This window comes from Alternaria arbusti (assembly GCF_024043155.1).
Source record: "Alternaria arbusti strain BMP 1465 chromosome Unknown scaffold_6, whole genome shotgun sequence".
Classification (NCBI taxonomy): domain Eukaryota; kingdom Fungi; phylum Ascomycota; class Dothideomycetes; order Pleosporales; family Pleosporaceae; genus Alternaria; species Alternaria arbusti.
Genome location: NW_026249946.1, coordinates 505,369 through 529,325, shown reverse-complemented (window position 1 = coordinate 529,325; position 23,957 = coordinate 505,369). Strand labels below are relative to the sequence as shown.

General features: G+C 53.6%; 8 protein-coding genes across 8 annotated transcripts; 3 read left to right on the top strand and 5 right to left on the bottom strand.

Moving 5' to 3' along the window:
• Positions 1 to 31: 31 nt before the first annotated feature.
• Positions 32 to 818, bottom strand: J4E86_005373 (uncharacterized protein; the record flags this gene model as incomplete). Its single annotated transcript, XM_051445907.1, has 3 exons — positions 32 to 113; positions 168 to 640; positions 687 to 818. 3 exons carry the CDS (start codon positions 816 to 818, stop codon positions 32 to 34), a joined length of 687 nt encoding a protein of 228 aa, XP_051302674.1.
• Positions 819 to 1,344: 526 nt separating this feature from the next.
• J4E86_005372 (uncharacterized protein) lies at positions 1,345 to 3,096 on the top strand (the record flags this gene model as incomplete). Its single annotated transcript, XM_051445906.1, has 4 exons — positions 1,345 to 1,484; positions 1,531 to 1,842; positions 1,892 to 2,483; positions 2,530 to 3,096. 4 exons carry the CDS (start codon positions 1,345 to 1,347, stop codon positions 3,094 to 3,096), a joined length of 1,611 nt encoding a protein of 536 aa, XP_051302673.1.
• Positions 3,097 to 4,120: 1,024 nt separating this feature from the next.
• Positions 4,121 to 6,859, top strand: J4E86_005371 (uncharacterized protein; the record flags this gene model as incomplete). Its single annotated transcript, XM_051445905.1, has 3 exons — positions 4,121 to 4,500; positions 4,548 to 5,383; positions 5,433 to 6,859. 3 exons carry the CDS (start codon positions 4,121 to 4,123, stop codon positions 6,857 to 6,859), a joined length of 2,643 nt encoding a protein of 880 aa, XP_051302672.1.
• Positions 6,860 to 7,385: 526 nt separating this feature from the next.
• On the bottom strand, positions 7,386 to 9,435 carry TOM70 (TOM (translocase of outer membrane) complex component; the record flags this gene model as incomplete). Its single annotated transcript, XM_051445904.1, has 4 exons — positions 7,386 to 7,466; positions 7,522 to 8,937; positions 8,993 to 9,075; positions 9,126 to 9,435. 4 exons carry the CDS (start codon positions 9,433 to 9,435, stop codon positions 7,386 to 7,388), a joined length of 1,890 nt encoding a protein of 629 aa, XP_051302671.1.
• Positions 9,436 to 10,493: 1,058 nt separating this feature from the next.
• Positions 10,494 to 11,368, bottom strand: J4E86_005369 (uncharacterized protein; the record flags this gene model as incomplete). The annotated part of the gene is made up of 3 exons (XM_051445903.1): positions 10,494 to 10,799; positions 10,856 to 11,263; positions 11,321 to 11,368. The coding sequence occupies 3 exons, from the start codon at positions 11,366 to 11,368 to the stop codon at positions 10,494 to 10,496; spliced, it is 762 nt and encodes a 253-aa protein (XP_051302670.1).
• Positions 11,369 to 16,097: 4,729 nt separating this feature from the next.
• On the top strand, positions 16,098 to 17,391 carry J4E86_005368 (uncharacterized protein; the record flags this gene model as incomplete). Its single annotated transcript, XM_051445902.1, has 3 exons — positions 16,098 to 16,305; positions 16,369 to 16,879; positions 16,935 to 17,391. The coding sequence occupies 3 exons, from the start codon at positions 16,098 to 16,100 to the stop codon at positions 17,389 to 17,391; spliced, it is 1,176 nt and encodes a 391-aa protein (XP_051302669.1).
• Positions 17,392 to 17,732: 341 nt separating this feature from the next.
• J4E86_005367 (uncharacterized protein) lies at positions 17,733 to 20,272 on the bottom strand (the record flags this gene model as incomplete). Its single annotated transcript, XM_051445901.1, has 6 exons — positions 17,733 to 17,827; positions 17,880 to 18,102; positions 18,164 to 18,936; positions 18,986 to 19,097; positions 19,142 to 19,717; positions 19,778 to 20,272. The coding sequence occupies 6 exons, from the start codon at positions 20,270 to 20,272 to the stop codon at positions 17,733 to 17,735; spliced, it is 2,274 nt and encodes a 757-aa protein (XP_051302668.1).
• Positions 20,273 to 22,315: 2,043 nt separating this feature from the next.
• J4E86_005366 (uncharacterized protein) lies at positions 22,316 to 23,749 on the bottom strand (the record flags this gene model as incomplete). The annotated part of the gene is made up of 3 exons (XM_051445900.1): positions 22,316 to 22,846; positions 22,933 to 23,047; positions 23,628 to 23,749. The coding sequence occupies 3 exons, from the start codon at positions 23,747 to 23,749 to the stop codon at positions 22,316 to 22,318; spliced, it is 768 nt and encodes a 255-aa protein (XP_051302667.1).
• Positions 23,750 to 23,957: the final 208 nt, after the last annotated feature.

The window sequence follows — 23,957 nt, the reverse complement described above, 5'->3', positions numbered from 1 at the left end:
TCGTCGTGTCGTGCCGTGCCGTGCCGTGCCGTTACGAGTTCCGCTTGATCTGCCTTTCTAAATCTAGCAGCTTCTCTACCATCTTTCCGCGCATGAAGTCGGTCAACCCGAGACTGTCTGTGTGTTAGCGACATGCCCGCATGTTCCGCCTCGGGTAGTAAACTCACATTCCTTCCCTTGTCACAACCCGGTACGTCCCGCTGTTCTGCCAGCCTCCATCTCCTCCACTGACTTGTCCATTGGAGTCGACCTCTACACTGCCGAAAATGTCCTCCGGCCACGCGATGCGACCATAATCTGGTGGGTTCCTCAAGTCACTGATGTGTATCCAGCCTCCGTGGCCTGCACCTCCCGCTCCGCCTTGGTGGTTCGCGCCGCCTGCGCCATCGTTCGGTTGTGAGAGGTGGAAGCCGCCCGGCGACGCGTAGACAGCGGCTTGGGATTGTACGTAGGGATCTTCAACGGCATGTGTCGCGAACACGGAGGAGAGGATAGGGAGGAATTGCGGGTTCTCGGTGAAGTTCTGCGGCGTTGGAGGGAGCGCGGTGCAGGAGCCTATCGCGAGTTGTGGTGTGGGAGGTTCGGTGGGCAGTAGTGATAGCAATCTTTTGCTCGGATCGAACGGATCTTTATGTACGTACTGAACTGGGTAAGTAGTTGCCTTTCTGAAAGCGCGAGGTACATACGATGTGTGGGTTCTCTGCTAATGTCGACGCCTGTCGCGCGCCTCGGAGACGAAGCGTTTGCGCAGACGGACGTATCCGGCGCGATGAGCGCACGAATGTGTTCGCAAGCATCTGGTATAGTACGGGACACATGAGGATATGCAATGGTAAGATTTGAGGGTATGTTTACTCTGATTGCTGGGAATGAGTCTGATATATTCTGATGGTAGATTACTAACAATGACGAGGTTTCGGAAGTCCCGCTTTAGCGGCAGATCGAGCCGCCCATCGATCCTTCCGTCTTAGTTCGTTTCGCTGAAAAGTTACTTCAGCCACAGGCACGATCAGTACCGCACCTGGGCATATTCGGGATAGCTCCAACAAATTTGCTATGAGTCCTAGATCGTGCAGAACAGTAAGCCCGTGTGGACCCTGGGTGAGTATTGCTGGCTGTCATGTACCTAAGTCTCGACCGCCGGCCATGATCATTCCCCAAACCATTACTAGCGTTACCCCACTAGCCATGCAAAATGTTTGAATGGGCGAATGGGAGTGCGGACGCAGTTCGAGCGGGAGCCGAACGGTGTATCGGCTTAAGTAAGTAGGAAGGTGTTCTACCGTGGACTATCTTTTCACCTTCGGCTCGTCATTTCTTCTCGCGCTGCGTCAGTCGTACACCATGGCTTCAGATGCTGTGGAGATAGCTCCCATCGAGAAGAGGGTCGGAGAGACTAGCGATGCGAAGCAGACAGGGCTGCATCGGGATGCCGAAGTCGGTCCTGAGATGGTCGATATCGATAGAATCGAAAGAGTCTATTCGTGAGTCGCACGTTTCCCATCACGAATTATGCTGACAGTCGCCCAGCAAGCTCGATCGCCGGATACTTCCAGCATTCTGGATCCTTTACTTCATATGCTCGGCGATTCGCTCCAATATAGGACTTGCTCAGACTATGAACCTGGCTGAAGGTCACGATCTGGGATCGGTACTCAACATCACACCTAAACAGGTCTCTACTGGTCTGGCGTTGTTCTACGTCTGCTATGTCATATTCGATCTTCCCTCCAATCTCATCATGTCGAGGGTCAGCCCGCATGCATGGATGAGTCGTATCGTGACCTGTGTTGGCATCATTGGCATGTGCCTGACGGCTATGAACGCTGCCTGGAACCTTTAGTAAGTCGTGAGGAAGCCATAGTTTTGAACGAGACTGACAGCAGCCCAGCCTCCTTCGACTACTCCTTGGTATTGTTATTGCAGGCATGTGGCCGGGTATGTCATACTACCTGACTCTTTTCTATCCTCCGTCTCGTACCGGCAAGCGTATTGGGCGCTACTTTACAGCATCTCAAATGTCCGCGGCGGTTGTGGGTTTGGTCTCGGCTGGCTTCCAGAAGATGGATGGAGTAGGTGGACTAGTTGGGTTCCAGTGGATGTTCCTTCTGTACGGTATCGTCGGCTTCATTGTCGGCATATCGCTACTTTGGTGGCTTCCTGACAGGCCATTGCCCCCAGGCGAAGTCCGCCAGCGAACTGGATGGATGAAGTGGCTGCCAGAAGGCAGACCAGCCCTGGAAGGTGAAGACGCCCGCATTCACTACGAGGATCTCACCCGCGTATACAGTCGCAAGCTGTGGACGATGAAGGATCTCTGGCACGTCGTCATCGACTGGAGGATATATCCTCTCGTTGTGATGTACTTTGGTGTAGTGGGTGTTGGGAACGGAACACAGGCATACGCGACTGTCATCATCCGCGGCATCAACCCGAGCCTCACAGGTATCCAGCTCAGTTTGCTCTCAGCACCCATCTGGATTGTAAGTCCCCGAAGTCATCTGGGTTAATTGAGGCTGACTAGAACAGATGGATCTGATCGCTATTCTGATCGTGACGCCCTTCTCGGACCGTTTCCACCACCATCGACCTGCCTTCTTTAGTGCTGCTGTTGTAATACAGATCGCCGGTCTTCTGATTGCTACATTCGCCAAAGACTGGTCGCGTTACGGTGGCGTCCTACTGATCGGCTTCGGACTTGGGCCGACAGTGCCGATTTGCATGGCCTGGTCCAACGAGATCTTCCAGCCCCGCCACGGAGAAGTGGGCGTGGCGGCAGCCGCCGCACTCGTCTCTGGACTTGGTAATCTGGGGAGTATCCTCACAACCTATGCACTATACTCAGGGTGGCCCGAAGATGCCAAAGACGGCCCGCACAAGTATCGCAACAGTAACTTTGTCATGATCGCCATCCTGTGTGCCAGTATACTCAGCGCGGGAAGCATGGTCGTCTTGTTGAGGGTGTTTGGAAACGGCAAGGGCAAACAGATCAGTAGTGCAAGCTCGACTAGCGAGGGCGAGGCTGCATACGTCGACGGTGCTGCCCGGCGCGAGGTCCAGCAGAGGGGACTCGGACGAATGTTCTGCTTCCGATGAGATCATGAACGGGTGGAGCAGAGTCCTGCAGCCGGTGATTGGCAAAGTGGTATGCATGGAGAAGGTTAGCTGGGGATGGACTTTTGGGAATTGCCCATGGGGCAGCGGTCACGAGGACGTGGAGGGCTCGCGTGGAGGCGGGAGCGAGCTGTGCTTCATGCAAGTCAACATGTGCGGGCTGACTGCTGTAACACACGCGATAGAAGCACTACAGTAGATAATACCTTGGTCCGATTCGGTGCTCCGTTTGCTCGTGTCATTGCGATTGCCCTTGCAGCAGTGACGGGGTGCGATAGGCGCGGCGGGCTGGTCAACCGCAGGCAGAGCCAAGAGGGGCTTCACGATACCCCAAGCTCCGTCAGTTTGCGCCTAGTCCGCTTCCCCATAACTCCATCTTTTTCTTCACCTAGCGGAGCCCTGGCCCGCGTACAAATCCTCCCACCCTCCGCCCTCGACCGCAGACGCACTCGGTGTCTCACCAGGCCGCACCCCGCTACATACAGCATCGCTCCACTGCAGCCGGCCATCTCGCAATCGATAACCCGTGTCACCGGCCTGCATCCTCCCACCGCTCCGTCGCACGCCGCCGCCGCCGCCGCCCGCACGCCCATCGTGTACCAAACTCCCCCCTCGCCTCAGGCCCGTTTGATGGTGGCCCTCGCCGCGTCGTAGCGGGGCAGTGAGCCAAGCGCCGTCGACTCCCAGCACCGAGCCCCAGAACCACGGCTTGCGCGCCCCGCTGTAAAGCAGCAGACAGCAGTGACGTAAGTAGCTCCTCCCTTGTCGACCCCGTCACCCGTTGCACGGGCGGAAATGAGCTCTCCCAACAGGCGCGCCCGTCTTCACATGCTTCTGATGCCTCCCGCCCGTTTGGCTCAGCCCTGCATCGGCACACCTGCTCACACTACATGTATAGTCCCCGCCGACGACCAGCACCGAATACCCCGGCTAAGGCTTCAGCCAGCGCTCCGACGCACGACACGCCCCACTCTCCCACCGCCGTCGCATTTATACCACGCCCACCATGTCGGCTGCAATCGATAACGAGGACCTCGAGGAGCTCTCCATCTCCATGCCCGCCCAGCGGCGAGGAGCGGGCGCGGCAAGCACCACCAGGGCCAATGACCATGCCGTCGCGCCGCCCACTGCGCTCGGTACAGCCGTGCAGGAGAGCAAGAGCAAGGACTCCAAGGCGAACCAGCGCCTCGGACAGTATACCATAGTCAGGACACTCGGTGAGGGCTCGTTCGGTAAGGTCAAACTGGCCACCCACCAGGTCAGCGGCCAGAAGGTGGCGCTCAAGATCATAAACCGCAAGCGCCTGGTCACTCGAGACATGGCAGGCAGGATAGAGCGCGAGATCCAGTACTTGCAGCTGTTACGGCATCCTCATATCATCAAGCTGTGGGTTATTCGTACGTTTGCGAACTTCATGTACTGATTCTTCATAGCTACACCGTCATAACCACGCCGACGGAGATTATCATGGTCCTCGAGTACGCCGGTGGTGAGCTGTTCGACTACATCGTCAACCACGGGAAGCTGCAGGAAGCCCAGGCCCGCAAGTTCTTCCAGCAGATCGTATGCGCCGTCGAATACTGCCACAGACACAAGATTGTGCACCGAGATCTGAAGCCAGAGAACCTCTTGCTCGATGACGACAGCAACGTCAAGATCGCCGACTTCGGACTGAGCAACATCATGACAGACGGCAACTTTCTCAAGACGAGCTGCGGAAGTCCAAACTACGCCGCGCCCGAGGTTATATCCGGAAAGTTGTATGCGGGTCCAGAAGTAGACGTCTGGAGTTGTGGTGTCATCCTCTACGTTCTCCTAGTGGGCCGACTACCCTTCGACGACGAGTATATTCCGACGCTCTTCAAAAAGATCGCCGCTGGGCAGTACAGCACCCCAAGCTATCTATCCCCGGGCGCTACATCTCTGATCAGGAAAATGTTGATGGTCAACCCCGTACACCGCATCACGATCCCCGAACTGCGGCAAGATCCCTGGTTCACCAAAGACCTGCCTCCGTATCTCGAACCACCTGCACAAGACTTCTTCGACAGTGGGGCGGACCCGAATAAGGCAATCGATCCCAAGGCACTCGCGCCGTCGGCCGATGCTCCTCGTGTACAGGCGCTGCACGAGAATGTCGTCTCGAAGCTCGGCAAGACTATGGGTTACGCAAAGCATGACGTGCAAGACGCATTGGCACGCGATGAGCCTAGTGCGATAAAGGATGCCTACTTGATCGTTCGCGAGAACGAGATGATGCGGAAGAACCGTAAGCTACCCTCTCTGTTAACTTGTACGCGGCTAACAATCGATTCTAGCCTTGTTAACGGGTCCTGAATGGGATCAAATGTCGCCTCCTACGCACGACAGTCATATGGATCGGTTCCGGCCTCAGTCCTTGAACGCTGCTTCTCGACCCCAATTCATACCGCCATCCAACTCGGAACACGAACGGGCACGTCAAGGATCGAACGCCAGCAGCCAACTCGCAAACATACGAAGTCCCGTGAGCACAGTCGCTATCTTGCCAAGCAGTCTCACGGAATACCACAAAGCCTACATGAAAGGTCACCCGAGACCACTCAGCAGGGTCCAAGACAATGATGGTCTCCCACCAACTCCAGAACAGACCGAAGAACAGAGGCAGATCTCAGCGAGAAGGCTGAAGCCAAACTTCCGCACAATGCCAGAAGCAGGCAGAAATAAGCCCGAGCCTATGACGAGTCTCCCAGCCAAGAAGCCTCGAGCGACCAAATGGCAGTTCGGTATAAGGTCGAGGAACCAGCCTGCAGAGGCTATGCTTGCCATTTTCAAGGCTTTGAAGGCCATGGGCGCCGATTGGGAAGTGCCCAAGATACGCAGAGCAGGTGGCAGGAGCGGATCCCGCAGCCGCAGTACTTCTCAGAACCCTGATGACCGCTCACCGCCAAAATCGCGAAGCCATTCGCAAGACTCGATATCATCGCATTCATCGCACGAAGACCAGGGAGCTAGGGTAAATTCACCACATCGTGAGCCGCTTACCGTACGTAACAAGGACACGAATGAGCAGGAGACGAGAGGTCGACAGAAGAGGCATTATAACCACACCAACGACTGGGGCTACCACGTGCCAGAAGATCCATGGGTCATCAACGCCCGCTTCCGCAAAGAAGGCATGTTCCCGCCCGGTGTCGCACATCCGTCTTCCACGCACTCGTCGCGTGTCGATCTCGCCAACGACCCCTCTGGGCTTCGCAGGCGCAGTTCCACCAACGCAAGTGCATCTAGTATCAGTCACGGCATAGAAGGCCTGACTCCATCTGAGCGTGCAAACTCCATCAGCGAAGAACACCCCTACCCGGACGAAGCAGTCTGGATCTACATGTCCATTCAACTGTACAGTATCGACCGCGATTTCTTCGTCGTAGACTTCAAATGCGCCGGCTACGAACGTCTCGTCTCGAACCTCGTCCGCGAAATCAAAGCGACCCCCTCCCTCGACACGTTCGCACTCTCCTCAAGTCACCAGAACCCGCATCAAGACGGATGGGATGATGAGCAAGGTATCTGGCGCAGACTGGGTGAGGGTGAACCGCTACCCGAGGACCTGGCGAATAAGCTTCGCGAGGGAGGAACGGACATCCTGCGAGAGCGGACGGAGCTTGTTGGTGCTGGACGGCAGGAGGGAGAGAAGATTGTCACTAGTCCCTTTCCTTTCTTGGACGTTGCTAGTACGCTTATCCTGCAGTTGAGCGGGGAGTAAGTCACCGGCCATGTGATGACGCGGATAGAGGTGGCGTTGTTGGAACGACGGGATATGCATAGCACAGGTTCCGTGAACGTATAGACCGCGTATAGAGGGCAAATGTACGGATGAGGCTTTGATACCAGTGTAGTATAAGTACACTCAATATATCTTGTTAGATCAACTATGTCGTTTCTCTAGTGTAGTGAACAGCACATTTGTCTCGGGTAACAGTAGTAATAATCATCGTACATCAACAACCATTCATACATTTACAACTACACAACCACCAAGAGCAGGAGAGCTATCGCATCAATAAAACGCCCATTGTTGTTACTCTCTTTGACGCACATTTCATTTCTCCCTCGGCCAACTCGGTATCATGAATGAACTTTCCAACCTTCTGCAGTTCCGCACACTCGGAGTGCCCAATACTAAATACATCATTTTGGAACAAAGGGGTGAGAAGAGCGTAGAAGAGGGGGGTGGAGAAAAGGTGTGTATCATGGTTTGATCGAAGGAAGGAAGGAAGGAAGGAGGGTGTTTATCGCATGCCGCCGAAGCCACCGCCTGCCGCACCCATGGCACCTAGTCTCGAAGCGAGCTTGGGGTACTTTTCTTGCACCTAGTAGAGAGAGTTAGCATTTGCTTCGGTGTGAAGTGTGGATCCTGTGGCTTACCTCAAGTTGTGTCCTGGTTGCCTCGGCGTAGCTGAGAGCGTTGACAATCTCGCCTTCCGTCCTCGACAGCTCGGCCGCACGCTCAAAGTACTTGAGCGCCTCTGTGACCTTCCCTTGTTGCAGCAGCAGCTGTGCCATGGTTGCGACAGCGATGTCGCATTCGGGGTCGATGATGAGAGCCTTCTCGCATAGCTTCTCGGCGTCGTCGAAGTCGTTCTTCCATTGGAATAGCGCGAGCGCCTTGTTGATGAGGGGCAGGACGTTCATGCCGAGGGGCTTGCTAGTCTTCTCCATCTCGACAGCAGTGTCGAACTTCTCGATGGCTTCCTGGTACTTTTGCTGGTCGAGCAGCAGTTCTCCGTAGTAGTTGTATACGTCGGGGACTTGGGAGAAGTTCTTCATGCAGCGGCGGAATGTGGCCATTGACGAGGCGATGCTGCCCATCTTGTATTGTGTGACACCGAGTTGGATGTGCGAGAAGATGAAGTCCTTGTCGAGGTCGATAGACTTTTGGTAGTCCTTTGCGGCCTCGCCGAACTCGGACTTGATGAAGTGTAGTTGTGCGCGATGGTAGAAAATGTCGGGGTCGCTCGAGTTCTGTTCGAGGGCGGCGGCGAAGTCGGCTTCGGCGGCTTCGGGGTTGGCGAGCTCGAGGTGCATGCTGGCGCGCTTGATGAAGCTCTGTGTTAGTGTGGGCTGGAGCTCGATGCTCTTGTCCATGTCCTTGAGCGCGTCTTCGTTGTCGCCCTTGAGGTAGCTAAAGGTTCCGCGCATGTTATACGCGAAAGCCTCGTGCTCACCAAGGTCTCCGAGCTCGACTGCGCGGTCGAAAGCTGCGGCAGCTTCCGTGTATCCATCGCCGGTCTTGGTGGCCATGGCCTTCAGACCCTTGCGCAACTGGCCCTTTCCGCTCTCCTCATCAAGCTCGGCGTCGTCCTCGAGGCCCTCTGGTGTTGGCTTCGGTCGGAAGCTCTGGAGGTAGTTTGTGACGAAAGTCGGGCTGGGCAGCTTCTTCTCCTTGGAGGCGAGGATGGCCTTGCCCTTGGCATCGGCGACCTTCTTAAGCAGACGCTCGACGCTCTGTGCACTGCTCTCGTTGCGGAAGCCATCGATGATGCAGCTCGCAGTGTAGTCGAGGAGGGCCTCGCTGTTGCGCTCGACCTGCTCGTATGCGTTCGCTCGTCGGTTCAGCGCCTTCACGTATTCGTTGTCGAGGTTGATGGCGGCGGTCGTGTCCTCAATGACCTTGTCCCACTCAGACATGGCATTGTAGCAGGCGGCGCGGTTCGAGTAGAAGACGGGGTCTTGCTTGCAGAGGATGGCCTTGCCGTAGAGGTCGATGGCGCGGTTGTAGTCCTTGGAGCCGTAGGCCTTGTTGCCTGCAGCCTTGAGTTTCGCGGCATAGTCCTTGCGGTCCTACGAATCGTCAGTCATCGCCGTCGAGGGTGATTTTACAGGACATGTGTCGCACCTCGTCCGAGAGTGAGCCCACGCTGTTCTCGTCAACCTCTGGGAGCTTGTCTTCGGTTGTTTCCGCTACCGATGCCTTCTTCTCTATTTTCTCATCAGTCCCACGTCCTTGTCAGAGGGCTGCATCGACCTACCAGACTCTCCAGACTTCTCTGGCGCCGAGTCCTTCTCGGCCCTCTCCTTTGCGCGCTTGCGCTCGCGTTGCCTCTTGCGCTTGGTCGCCGCTGTGTCTGCTGCGCTGTCTCTTGAATCGTTGGAGAAGTAGTAGACAGCCCCACCAGCACCGACAACCAGTGTTATACCCGCAATCGTGTATACGACACCCTTGTTCTCTGAAGCCCAATTGCTCAACCGATCCCATAGCGAGTTGTTCGTGTCGACGGCAATTCGGACAGGTGGCGGCGAGGGAATTCCCTGTGGTACGGGCGTGTTTACTGGCGCCATCTTTTCCAAATATGTGGGAGTGATTTAGTTGGATGGGTGGTTGTCGAGCACGCTCTGCTGTGCTGCTCAATGTTGTGGTGTGTTGTCGCAGATTTTGGCTAGGCAAGCTTGGATCAATGGAATTAACGTCAGCGCCCGCGCGGAACGTCATCATGGCCGTGCCGAACAACCCCGTCGTGGACCCACACCTCACTCGAGCGCACTCTTCCATCTTTTCTACATTCAGAGTACTCGCATGAACAATAGTCAGAAGTAGATAACATACAAGTCTTCATTATCTTTTAGGAGCCAGACTACCATTACACTACGAAATGCAAATAACCGTGTTGCATGGGAGACGGACTTCGCCATTTTGAGGAGACCACGGTATGCGAAGACCATGTGGAAGGTATTCATCAGTGATGTATATGCGGGTTTGGTTGGGCTTCCGAAACCTGTTGTCACACATGCATCATCATCCACAGGAAGAAATTAAGGAGGATCAAGAAGCGCAAGGAAATTGCAGATCTGAAAGCGCTTGCGGATCGCAAGGGCAAAAGCTGACGATGCATCACACCTCAAAATGGTACTGCTGGCGAACAGTTTCATTGATGGAAGATATATAACATAGCTATCCCAATACATCGGTTCACACACCATAGTCTGGCATGACTGCGTTGACAGTATATTGACACCGTGCCAAGTGGCCTGAACTACACATGCCCGAATGATGTTACTCATTCGCGCAAGCTGTACTTCAACCCCCACACCACTCTCTACTGCATCCGAGACAATGGCAAAACAAACAACGGACCACTCCGAGGCTAAGTATGACCCGAACACATGATGCAGTGAGTCTAGCATGAGCGCCTCTCTAAGCGCACAGGGGGCTGCACTAGTCACGGACGCAAGACAAATAAGACAGAGAGTGACCCGATTCTGGTTCCCAATTCCTCCTCATGTGATCGAACATGCATATCCCTACATTTCTATAGCCTTGCTATCGATCCTGAATGCAGTCGCTCTTGCCTCTATCATAGAGTTCGCGGGTCGCAGATGCAAGGGCTTTGGTACCACCTCTAAAACTTCTCGCAAGCGGGCCTCATGTCCAGCTCATGTGTCCACAAGCAAGGCTTCTGTTGGTGCAGCCACAGATAAGTCTCACCAACAGCATCAGCGCTCATTTTCTTACCCACCTTCTGATCTTCTCCGTTTTCATCTGCAATCGCACCATTACCGATCGTATGTACGACGTGCACACCCTTCTCGCTCATCTCACGGGCCAGTGTCTGCGCTAATTGACGGACAGAGGCACGGCCAGCGCCATATGCAGCGAACTGGGCACTGCATCGAAGCGCGCCGAGCGTGCCAGTGAAGATAAGCGTCTGTTGTAGGGAATTAGTCTTGTATGTAACAAAGTCAATGTAGGAAATTTGCTTACACCCTTCTTCTCCCCTCCATCCATCAAGGCCGTCTCACCATGATCCGCAAAGAATCTCTTCAAACTCTCCTGCGCAAACGTAAAAGCCCCTCCAACATACGTCTCCAGACTAACCTCAAAGTCTTCTCTCGTCTCTTCCAAGAACGGCTTCTTGCTTGAATGCTTGATACTGTATATCGCCAGCTTCAGGTTCAGACCCTTGAAGCTCTCGTGTGCTTTGATATCTGCAAACGCCTTCTCTAGAGATGCTTTCGAAGTGTCGCTCGGGAAGGCTTCGAGAACCGCGTTTTCGTTGGCGGATCGGACTTTGGAGATGACGCTTTGGAGGTTTTCGGGGCGTCGGGCTAGCAGTGCGACGGCGAGATTACCATGGGCTGGAGATGATAGGATGCGTGTTATCCCTGTGCCCTTGGGGGATGTCAATATAGGTGTGTATTAGGTGCGGGGGGTTGCGAGACGACTTACGGTTGCAGGGCCGGCTCCGATTAGAATGGCGAGACCTGAGGGTGGCATTGTAGATTTTGGTAAACGTGTTTCTGTGGTCTGATTTTCTTCAGTGTCTGGTACCTATTCCTGTTGTTGTTGTGCTGCTATGCATTTGATGTTCCATAATTGCATCATATGCGGGTAGTGACGTCTACGCTGAAGATCGATTCTTATTTCCGTTATATCCTCGAATATTGTTAAGTAGAGCATTATTCAACTTCAGCAGTATGGTGAGTTCAAAAATTCACAGGGCCGACTGCGGCTGGATGCTCGGCACGAATATTTGATGCTCGAAGCCAGCCTGGGATGCATATGACGTCATCTGACATAGAAAAAAACACCCATCAAGTCTGTAGGAATCGTTGTGATAGGTGGTGATTGCATTCAACCGCCTTTGGGAGATCTATGAGTAATCATACTGAGATGAATAGATGACAGTGAGGCTAGATCTTGACTGCCTAGATGCTAATCTGTCCTTGCTATCTAGTTGTGAGTCCCTGTTCCCTGTCCAAGTCGTACTGGGGAGATTTATCTCGGTCCGTGTGGTTGTCGACAGCAAGACGCACTTCGCGATGCCAACATACTGGTCCTGACTATCGAATGCACACCTAGGTACAGTAGTCGTACGCGTACAAAGAGATTGGTAGGGTCCAGGGCAGTTGGATCCTACACCAGTTTAACCCAAATCTGCCGTACATCCGGAGTCTTCGTCGTTCTTCACACCCCCTCATTCCTTTTGAAAGATCCATCGCGGTCCAGACCGACGCATACCCACATCAGGGCTTGAGATATTGGACCAGGTCCACATTCACAACACCATATGTGTACTTCTGCATGCTGCAAAGCCGACATGAAGCCGAGATGGGCTCAGATCTCCCGAGGCAACGAATGTGATATCCAAAGAGAAGTACAATATTCGAGTTCATGTTGGGAGTGGCTCAGGCTCACACTCCCTAGCAGCTTGCGTGATGGATCGTTCAGAAAGTATAATCATGGTCTACTGTTTCAGCTGATGAGATATAAGCGATAACGTACCCTGTCCTGCTTTGCCAGACACTAACTCTTCATTGGAAAGACCGAACACTGACAAGAATTCATGCGGATAGTCTTTTTTGGGTACTGCACTCATAGAAATTGGTGCGCAGGTGCGGAGAAAGACATCTGGTGAGTGTCGTGTGTCGTGTCGTAGAGAAGAGATAGCCGAACCAGGCGTTCCCATTTCTGAGACTGGAAATGCTCGCGCGTTGGGGCCATCCTGATAATATTTATGGGCGTGCGCCGGAGCTAGTGCTCGTAGCGCTTGTGACGTGCATGAAAAGGCCATGTGCTCTCATCCCTGCAGACGCAAATGATTTCGACCCCCTTTGAAGCTCATTGGCCACTAACGACGAGCTAGCAGCGAAAGTGAGCAAGGGCGAGGTCGCTACACCTGTAAGGAAACCTAACATCCTACCTAACTACTCCTCATGGATCGTCGATAGTCCTTTCACATAGGGGCGCAGCCATGAAGCATCACGAAAATTGCAAAAGTCTCGATCCGGCATCCCTGTCCCCACCTCGTGTTTCACTCGAGCTTTCGCTCACCGATCAGGCCCCATGGACGAGACCTCCCCATTGGAACACCATGTCGTCACTGTCGCCATCTGCGCTCTTCTCCATGCCCATACAGCCTCAAGCGAGCAAGCCCTGCCGTACTGACCCGCAAGCTCATCGACGTGCCTTCGGGATCTCATCCGCTGGGCGCGGCAAGATCTCCCGGAGCGATGAGTACCAACGATTCAATTATATAGTCGCAGTTGCGGCTTCTCATCAATAGATGTTGGTGAATGCTCTAGATCCTGGGGCGTGGATAAGCTCGGGGGAGATGGGAGCTATCACGCATTCGAAGAGCTCAGCATTCGAGCCCGCTACATTGAACGCCACAAATCCTGGCGATCGTACCAAATCCTGCACGGAAAGTATCCCTTCGAAAGAGAAACTCAGTTTTCATGCGCAATATTGAGGCGCTTTGAAAGTGGCCATGGTTTGCTGTCACGCGCTGACCACCAGTGCTCACAGCCGGCCCATACGAATTACCGAGAGATACATGCTCAGGGCTGGGCGACCTTGTCCGGCCCATGCGCCACATTCCAAGCACGGAACATGCCTCTACTTCACCGACTACACGCTAGTGAGGATGGGCGGAACTCCCTCTTCAGCCTGTGCCGCAATTGAGTAGTACACCATCTAAGCTCACGTGTATTGCAACAATTTCGAAAGCCGTCCATTACACAGTCTACCATAGAAGGTCAGTTCTGGCGTCAAGTATACTCAGCTTAGCTGACACTGCGAACAGGCACGCATCAACCCAGCGATCCTTCTTTACACCGCAAATATAGCATTTGGAGGTTTAGGTGCTCACGGAAAGTATCGCCACGTCTGGATCGCTATCAATGCCCCGAGACGTTTACGCTCCCCTGTCCGTCCGTCGCACGAAAGCCACCTGCGAACGCAGCACTGGCAGGGTGAAAATCCCTTGAGGAATACACGCAGGCCCGATACAGAGATTGATCCGACCCCACACGACCCACGTGTGTGATTACAGGGCCCCGTGTCTATAAAACGATATCATGCCTCTTGCCGACTTCCCATGAGCTGTCATAGCCGAGCCGCTCGATTTTTGACATGATGCAAGCGATCAAGTCTGGGACGCGCCGCAAGGCTGAGTACAAACGATCGTATTGTATTCAGAAGCGAGCTAGGCGCTACAGATTGCGTAGTCCCCCTAACATATGATGGGCCGACTAGCTGCATATTCATGCAATATGTACGCCCGTTATGAAGGCCTCTGTGGATCCAGCTGATCACTCATACAACATACGGCACTAAACCGATGTGCAGTCACAATGTCTTCACCAAGGCACGCCATGAGGCTACAGTAGAGACGCCGACCTAGTCATGCACAGTGCAGTACGCTGTTCTCCAAGCGCTCTAGCTCTTTACTACCTGCGTGTGACAAGCGAACGGCCCGGCAGCGGATGTGTCATATTCGTAACAGGCAAAGTCAAGTCGTCCTTAGCGGTGAGCTAGATCTCGATGTGGGAGCCATCTAATGAACCTAAGAATTCCCGGGAATCGTAGACAGGTGAGTGAGTGGGAGCGATGGATGCCTTGGCTATCAGCGGATAGCCGCACCATACGCTCAATCAGAGGTGAACAGATCATAGCGCGATTACCGGCAGTGTTTGCTATACGTACACGGTGTAGGTAACATCCCTCGGGATTCGACTACTGCAACCCCGGGCCCAACGGATGCGACACTAGGATGTGTTGGCATGGGAGGGGTGGAAACACTGTATATGCTGGCTACACCAATAACAAGAAGCCACCCTCGTAAGCTGAAAGCTCGGCAGCGCATCTTTACCTATTGAGCCAATAGAGCGCATATGTCGGCAGACCCTGACATGCCTGAATGCTGCGCAGCTCAACGTGGTCGCAGATGGGCGGTTCCGAGGCGTCTCGCATTGGAGCTGCACCGAGGCCTCGACCGCTGCTGCCCATATTGCAAGCATTACGCTGGCATTACGCTGGCATGACATCCTGTTGCAGAGGATTCCGGTGAGCCACAGGCGCTGTCGTGAGTGGTAGTGGTTGTGTTGGATTGTAGGCTGTGCCTTAAGCACGGTGAAGGACGAAGGCTCAATAATAAGGTACATGGATCCTTGTCATCACCATCGCAAATCGCGGATTAGGTCTCAGATCAGAAATTAGTATACTTGATCACATGCTGGCATCGCACGAGTGGAAGATGAAGATAAGATCTGATGAAGATATGAGGCCTGTCCGTTTCAACTCACCTGCATATGCAGGAGCTGGGCGGATAGTGACTACTTGGAATCCCTGACAATTATAGGTTCGACCGCATAGGGCTGATGGAAATAGGGAAAGTCCTTGCTCTCCATCGGGCGGACTGCTTGAAAGGATTGCATCCACATGTCGAAGGTTCGATGTGCGGCACGAACATCTGTCAATATCAGAGCCACGTTCCGAGGATCTGCGCATCGCATCGCCTCGCTTTCTGCCACCGGCATGCCGCCTACGCGAACTTTGAGTACGACCATTACGGTGGATTGTGTGGCAACCATGGGCCCACATGATACTCCCGAAGAACGTCCTACCAGTAAGCAACTCTCCTCAGCACAGTGGATAAGTTGGTGGAGGGCAGGAGACCCAATTTCGCCCGTGTGGCGAAGCTTCGATGCGTTCCGCTGCCTCCCCCCGTGAGCGTTAGACCCGAGTCGCAGGGTGGTTCAGTGAGGATTTGCCCACTGTCATGGCGGCTGACTGACAGGCATTAGCGTAAAGGGCATCAGGTGACGAATCACGATAAGACGGGGAGGAGACACATAGGTACATGGTCACCCACCCACTCGAACCGTCCATGCTAGCGGGAATGGTTTTCGGCCCTGTTCCAATGTTCCGGCGAGCTAAAGTCGAATGTCAGTCTCTCGTTAGCAAGTGCGGCTCCGTCAGCTCTAAATTCACACACCGTGACAACGGCGGCGTGCGATTACGCGATAAACGTCTTCAAGAGATTCCCATTGATCGAGAATGAGGTATAAGAACGCCCACCTCAGGCTCACTCCTGAATCGCATCACTACAACTGCCATCACATTTACATTTACAACGCCACATACATCGAATCAATACGAAATATAACTAGTTCATTTTGAGCCTGACCACTGAGCGGAATACACTGCAATCGACGTATCGAACATGACTTCTCCGGTACTCAGCGCAAGGTCCTCGTTTGACAGTCTCCACAGCAGCTCCTCGTCCAATTTCAGTTCTCCTGATCAACTTCCACCGGCAGTAACGGGGCCCATGGTATGGCAAGGTGATGGACTCCAACCAGCTGAGTACGTAGTCAAACTTACCGACTGCGATATTCGGAATGTAAGGGCGGCCATTATCAAGTTCAAGCGTGAGTGCAAAACCAAATCACTCAATCCTTCTTCTACGAGCCGATGCTGATTCACACCTTTAGTCACTGGTCTTCCGCGGACAAAGATAGATCAGAAAACCTTTGATCTCGGCAGCCCCAAACTGGCTAGTAAGCTCTCATCAATCAGCAAAGAGCTTCACCACGGCACCAACGTGGTCGTACTCCGGGGTCTTGATAGTGCTTACCTCAATGACGAAGAGGCCGTAATTGCTTTTGCGGGCATATGTTCCTACGTCTGCCCAGAACGAGCAACAGACGCCTATGCGAATCAAACGCTGAGTCACGTTCTCGACGCCACCAGAAAGAGAGTTCCAGACGACTGCAAAAACCTCGGTCTCGCTGGGTCCAAAATCACTGCAGCGATGGATTTCCACAGTGATCGCTTCTCCGGCGATGTCATTGCTTTGTACGTGCGCAACGACGGCGGGCCAGAAGCTGGTGGCGAGCAGTTCGTTGCGAGCTTTCCAAGAATCTATAACGAGCTTCTTGAAAAGGACCCAGAAGTGCTCGAGACGATGGCCGAGCCAAACTGGCCCTTCGAGCTAAAGCAAAAGTAAGCACGGCTTTCGTCGTATCTGATGTCTAGAAGTTTTGCTAATTAACTTCAGGGATGGGGCGCCTTACCTAGAATTAGGACCTACCCTCTTCTTCTCCAAGGGAAAACCCATGTGCCAGCTAGTCAAGGCCCCACTACTTGGTACTGATAGCATCCCGCGTGACCCTAGCATGCCCAGGGTCACTCGGAAGCAGCTGCACGCAATGCACGCCGTTGAAGAGCTAGCCAAGCGCTTCTGCACGAAGGTTGACCGGGAACAAGGCGACATTCAGTTTCTCCATAACCTGTCCGTCATGCACGCCCGTGCAGCATACCGCGGTGTTGATGGCAAAGCTAGTACCCGGCACCTATTGCGCCTGTTCCTCCGCGACTCCACAAATGCTTGGGAGAAGCCGGCTAGCTGCCGCAACAACTTTGACGACCCGTTCACTCCCGGCAGACCTCAGAGTCTCCCTGTTTTTGACACCGACCCATGGCGCAACATCAGCGGACGCGAGAGCCACGGCTAGCTACTTCCGTATCTACTAGACTTTACGGAGTAAAGTTCTCCCAAAGGCGCAGATGGTGGCAGAAATGACTTGAGCAAATTTGGCATGCGTTTCGCAATGATGACTGAGAATGACGGCGCTCTCCTGTGTTCATACTTTTTTTGTTATTGGCCTGATTTAGTATTCCCCTGTTGACTAGACTGACGGTAGACGTACTCAAATATCCATCACATTTGCCTCCCATTTCTCTCCACAAAACCGCGATCCGCGAAACAGGCTAGAAAATGACTCGCGAATGCCATTCAAATGACTGGGTATCAAAAAACAGAGGGGAACAACATGACACGGTGCGAACGCGAACGTTACGCTCCAGCTTCCTTGAAAAGCTTTACGATCCATTGACTAGAGGTGGACCAGTGCGTTGCGGCAAACCCGGTAAGCGGCGGCTGGAAGCGATCTACGCTGGTTAACAAATGACTTGCAGTAGCGGATCTACGGTACCAACTTACCGGGCTTATTTCGGTCAAATAGATTGGCAATGGCTGTGACATATGCGAATCCTTCTGCATCAATATGACCTCGCTCCCGGAGCTCGTCCGGGTTGTCGCGTGCTAATTTGAACGGGGAGTAGCCCCGAAGAATGCAGCGCCAATGGTACAGCAGCACTGGAAAAGCGAATTCCCACTTCTTGATCTGAGTGGTCACCACGTTGCTGACCTGGTTCTCGAGCAACTAGCAGAGTTAGAGCGGTCAGAATCTGTAGAGGAAAAATGAGATAGTGACGTCCACTTACTGTGCCGTTCTTTGACTTGATGTAGTCTTGCGCACCGTGATGGATGTACTCGAGATTCCAGAAGATGACATAGAATGCCAGAAAGAGCTCATACCAAGGCTTGATCCTGGGTCTGAAAATCAGCGCCACTAGTTCCTTGACGAAAAGCTTTTCCAGTTTGCGAAGGTATTTCACAGCCGCGACATCCATTTGGTGGGTTATGGCGCCAGGGAGTGGGCGGTCGCATGAGTTGCGGTCGTAGGCTTCGTAGTCGCTACGGCCGAGTCGGCGATAATCGTACTCGCGAATGCCAGGTATGTTCTCCGAGAAGACGGAGCCGTATCCTTGGGATACGACGGAAAGACATTGGAGTCGCATTGCGAGATCGAGGACTTTGCTTCCGTTTACCCTTCGCATGCGTACCACCTCCTGGTAGGTATGATAGGCGACTTCGTCCTGCCGAATGCGAGCGAATATCCACTCCTCGATCGCCGGCTGAAGGCTGGAGAAGTAACGTTCGTAGGCCTGAACGAGGTTCGCAGTATCGTATATGGCGTAGGCCGGTTGTTCGACAGACGGAACTTGTCCATCCCGGTTGGACCAGACGGATGTCGCGACATCAATCGTGCCGCGCGTTGGGCTATAAGGCCGGAAGGCGATACGCATAGGCTGTGCGTTCGGTATAGGACCGTAGCCGGGGAGGTTCCAGATGATCTCCATCTCGTAGAGTTGACTGTTGTGTATCCAGTCGTAACCAAGGAACTCGGCTTCCTCTTGGTGCTCGCGGCCATTGCCTGTCTTGTTGTGAGAAGTAAACAAGCAGCAGATATTGCAATGACTTACAACGACGTACAAGACTAGTGTCTTCGAGATGCTCCCTGTAACAGGGCTCGCGAAAGGACCGGGCGTGGCCTGTGATCTTCTCACACTTTTCACACGGATCTCCTTCGTCACACTACATTCGTTAGTCTTGCACTGCGTCATGTTGGATATGCATACCCCAGATTTGTAGAATCTACAACGAACGCATATACGCTTGGTCTTGCGCATGGTGTGGGTCTTCTCCCTCTGCCTTTCCTGGAGAGGGCCCTTCCGCTTGGACACCTTCAGCTTCTCCTGGCGCTCAACGAAAGACGAAGGAACCTTGGCTGCTTTCTTCTTTGGCGGTGGTCTATGCTGAGCCAACAAATGGGTGGTTGTCTGATCGACTGGGACCGGCTGCCGTGCGTAAAGTTCATGATCAGGTGGTGCTTCAGCGACGGCCCATTCCCGCGACATGGTCTGAGGAGGCTCGTAAACAGTAGGCGCATTGGAAGTTTCGACGGGGTTCATGGGCCAAGGGATAGTAGATGTGCTGTGGTGCCTCGTATCTGGAGCTCGGGTGGTAACAGCGTCGCCAACATGACCAGAGTACTGCTGATGCGCTTCCCACCCGACATCATGCTGCAACGGTACCTGTGGCGCGTGGTTCGCGTGCAACAGAACAGTCTGCGGCTGTGAATGCGAGAGTCGTGGGACTGGAGGTAGCTTCTGAGCATGATTCGAGTACGGTGGGTCTACCGTATTGGCGGGGGACTCCTGGATGATTTAGTCGCGAACCTAGTGCAGGGCACAACATTGCTTGTGTGCACTTACTGACGAAACGCGCAGCTCGTTAAAGCGCTCTGTACTGCGAAAGACGTGATCCTGCGAAGCCAAGGGTAATGCGTGCCCCAGATCCAGCGCCGGCTGGTGCTGGTACTGGTGTTGGTGCTCATAGTGGCGCGGGATTGTGGGAATTTGGTGCGGCACGGACGCGCTCCCCTCAGCATCACAATAGGGGACGGTCGAGCGCGTCGTGTAGTTCTGCTCAGGTCCAGCGTGCTGCCACTCCAGAGGTGCCTGTCTGACGTAACCAGACCAAGCCGTTGGAGCAGACTGCGGATGCGTGCCAGCGGAGTCTACTCCGACTGCCGGGTACTGTAGGAATTGCGCCGTTGACGGGCCGGCAGCGTACGAGTCGTGGCTGGGAGTATGATGCTGTTGCCATGCGCCCAAGCCATACAAAGGGTCGTGGTTGCTTGTGGGGAAGTCCTGGTAGTGCGAGGGAGTTTGGGCGGCATTCCTGTACTGCGAACTGGTGGTAGACATGGAGGGCTGCGGCTGACTGCGTACAACTTCAGAGGACGTGTCGCGAGGGTGCGTGTCGCTCATTCGCTTAGAAGTAATGGGCAAGATCCGTGTAGCAGGGAACGATGGCGGCCTGGGCCGTAAAGCAAAGCCGGTACGGTAGATCGTTGCTTTTCGAGTTCGATGGTAGGAAGGCTCGAGGAGGCACCAAAGGCAGGTCGAGAACCACACTGGTTCATTGTGTCGGTGCCATGCATGTCTTAGCTTCCGTTAGGGCTGCATCTCCCCGCGAACCTGCCTCGCGTACCAGACGGACGCACAACCTTCATCTTACTCCTGCATCTGCGCCGTCTCTTTGTTTACCGCTATCGTCGCTACAATTGATTTCGTCTTCTTCGCTGTAGTATCGACTAAGTTTGCCACTTGTAAGTCGTATCGATGTCCTCCATGAAGGAAATTCGCTTATAAGGCAGGCGGCCTACCTTTCGACAACGGGATCTTATCCCGTCCAATGCCAGCGCTGTATTCCAAGCAACATACAAATGCGGGTATGATGTCTCAACTCGCTTTATGCACAACTATGCGTAATGGCAGTGCGTGCTTATCGTAGACAAAGAGATGTTGGTAGCATGTCTTTCCTGAATGCAGGCGTACTCTGTTGCGAGATTGTATTGCTTTAAATGACCTGCATATTGAACTTCGATATGTTTCCCCAGAACGAAGGTCATATTTGCAGTGCTATTAGCCGAGCGAAGTCATGCTTTTTCCATCTGTAGAAGGCGTACGCCTAGCTACTTTAGATGACCTGGACCGAATCTCGCTTGTTGCGGCTGCTGCGTTCTTTTCTTCGCCTTCTTTTCAGTTTCAGCGTGTCAATTACCAGACATTTCCATCTGACACTATATATTCCTACTTTGTTCAGTACGAGAAAGCCTTAAGAGATCCTGCATGCGTGGTGCTCGTTGCAGAAGATGATATTCAAGAAGACGAGTCTGAACACGTGTACGAAGCGTTGCGAGAGTCCTTCAAGTCGGTCCTTCCGACGCGGAGAAGTATCGTAGGAGTATGCAGCATTCAGCTCAAATCAGAATCAGCATATTTCCATCATTTCCAACCCAAAGACGTGCTTCCTGGCGTTGCTGAGCGACCGGATGTCCCTGACCTCGAAAGAGATCAAAGTACTGAAGCCGTGGAGATCTATAACGCAGTCACGCGTCCAGCAAAACTGCAGTATGCATAACTGACGTATCTAGACGCAGATTGCTGACAGCGGAGAATAGGCATCTAGAGGGCAAAATGCGCCTCTGTACTTTAGCAGTGGCACCCTGTTATTGGCGACGAGGCCATGCAGGAAGACTCGTGAGCTACTGCACTCAGCTAGCAGATCTCGACGACGCGCTGTTGGTAGGTCTGACTGGCTCAGAGAAAGCATCTCGGCTAATGTTGTCCAGGGAGTATCCGCTACGCCTTGTGGTGCCACGGTGGTTTCGAAAGCCGGGTTCCAGGAACGAGACTATGTTCGTTACACGCCCATGACGACGGCGCAACCAGGCACTATGCATACTGCTGGCTTCGAGCTTTGGTAAGACCAACAGACCGAAAGTGCGTGCAGAAGAAGCGCTGACTCCAAGTTTGTACTGCAGGATCGGGGTGCGCTTGCCCGGCGGTAAAGTTGACTCCGTCAACATCGCGACATGCTCGGAGAGTCCGACTACCTCGCAGTCAGCAACATGATCGGTGTGAGATCTTGGCAATCTGCAGCCACGTTGGGCACTGGGGCCGGGGCGTAATGTGTGGTGAGGTCGACACTAGACTCATCGGTGCGGATTATCTCGTCGGGCCTGCAGTTTCCGGTCAGGCAGGCGCGAGTAAGCTTAGAAGGAGTAGACGCGAGATCGCATGGAGAAGGCGTTGAGTAAACATGTCGGAAATAATTAAACTGTCATTATACCCATCGACCCTTCCATATTGGTTGCGGATACACTCGATTGATCCTGTGACTACACAATCGGTCACGATACGCACCAGTAACCCAAAGAAGCATGCACGTAGAGCGTCGCATCATCAGGACTTGCTCTTCTTCGCCTTACCCTTGGTTGGCTTCTCTTCCTCCTCACCGTCATTCTCATCCTCGTCATACGTCTTCCGCTTGCCAGCGCCGGCAACCCTCGATGACTTCCTGGTTCCCTCTGTCCTCTCCTTGGCTTTCGCCTTAGGAGCGGCTGCCTTCTTTGGCTCAGCAGACTTTGCCGCACCCTTAGCACCAGCTTTGGCGCCAGTCTTCTTCGCACCAGTGTTGGCCTTGGGCTTCTGTGCGCTTGGAGGGGCCTCCTCTTCTTTATCCTCTTCCTCAGCCTCGTTGTTTTCCTTCTCTTCTTCGGTATCCTGCTTCTTCTCGTTCTCCTTGTCGTCTTCTTCCGCAGGCTCTTCGTCTTCCGCTTTCTCTGGTTCTTCCTCCTTCTCTTCTTTCTCTTCGGCCTTCTTCTTGCCCTTGGACTTTTGTTGTGGGGCTCCCTTCTTCGGTTCGTTCTTGCTGCCAGCCTCGTTCTCGTAGCCGCCGCCCTTCTTTTCGTACTCTTTCGAGAGCTTGCTAGCCTACATATCGCGTCAGTCTATGCACGAAGCAATGCGCACTATCGCATTCGTTGAGGACATTGAGAAAGGAAGCCACGCAAACTCACCTTCCAAGCACTCCATTGTCCCTTGCCACCACCGTCCTTGTTGGTCTCGTTCTTCACGTCCTCCTTGACCTTCTCCCTCAATTTAGGATCCGTTGGCTTTCCTTTGCTGGATGGCCTACGCAGAACAACATCATAGTCAGCATTTCATTCAAAGATACCCTAACTTCAAGCCGACAGCGACAGCGCCAGCGTGTGATAATGCGCGTACTGGGCGCGAACAACAACGCGGCGCATCATCACCATCGCGACCGTGGTCGCAATCGCAATCGCAACATGAGAACAACACCAAATCTACATACATTTTCAATATCTATCACCGAGAATTACGATGTCAGGCGAACGTGCGTAGTAGTAGTAGTAGTAGTAGTAAAACAGCCGATGTAAAAAGAGGGCAGGCAGGGTAACAATCCAAAAGCGCGTCGCAGTCGCGTGTCGCCAACTATGTACCTGGCAGGCTGGCACAAGCGGCAGGATCTAGCGTCTTTTTGTTTTGATACGCAGTTAGCAAGGGCCATGACATCACGACTCCTGAACATGGGCAGTCCAGCCATCTCACAACAACAATCATGCACGTGCGCAGATGCCGTGGTACCACACCCCTCTTTTAGTCGTGGCTCCAGGCGCGAGGGTTCGACGCTTCCGGTTTCCAGGGGCGATGTTGCACACTATTGATTTGCTTGGCAAGGGAAATGGACTTGGGGAAGTTTAAATCTCGTGTGGCGTAACGCTTGATACGGGGGAGATGCGTTTGTGGAATGTGTGTAGGTGGAGCGTCCGCGCGAGATTTCGACGACCCAGAAACAGGCGGCCGTGACATCACGGGACTTACTTTTATGGCGTGGACAGCTGCTCTCGCTACCAGTCAAAACACACCTTGGTTCCAACTCGAGGTATCTCGAGAGGCCTCTTTTGGTGGGGCATGTCCGCAGCGGATGGAGAGATGCATTGGGAGAGATGACAGGATAGTAATACGGCTCGTTATGTTCATGTGTGTACTGACAACAGGCAACCCGCTAATAACGCGA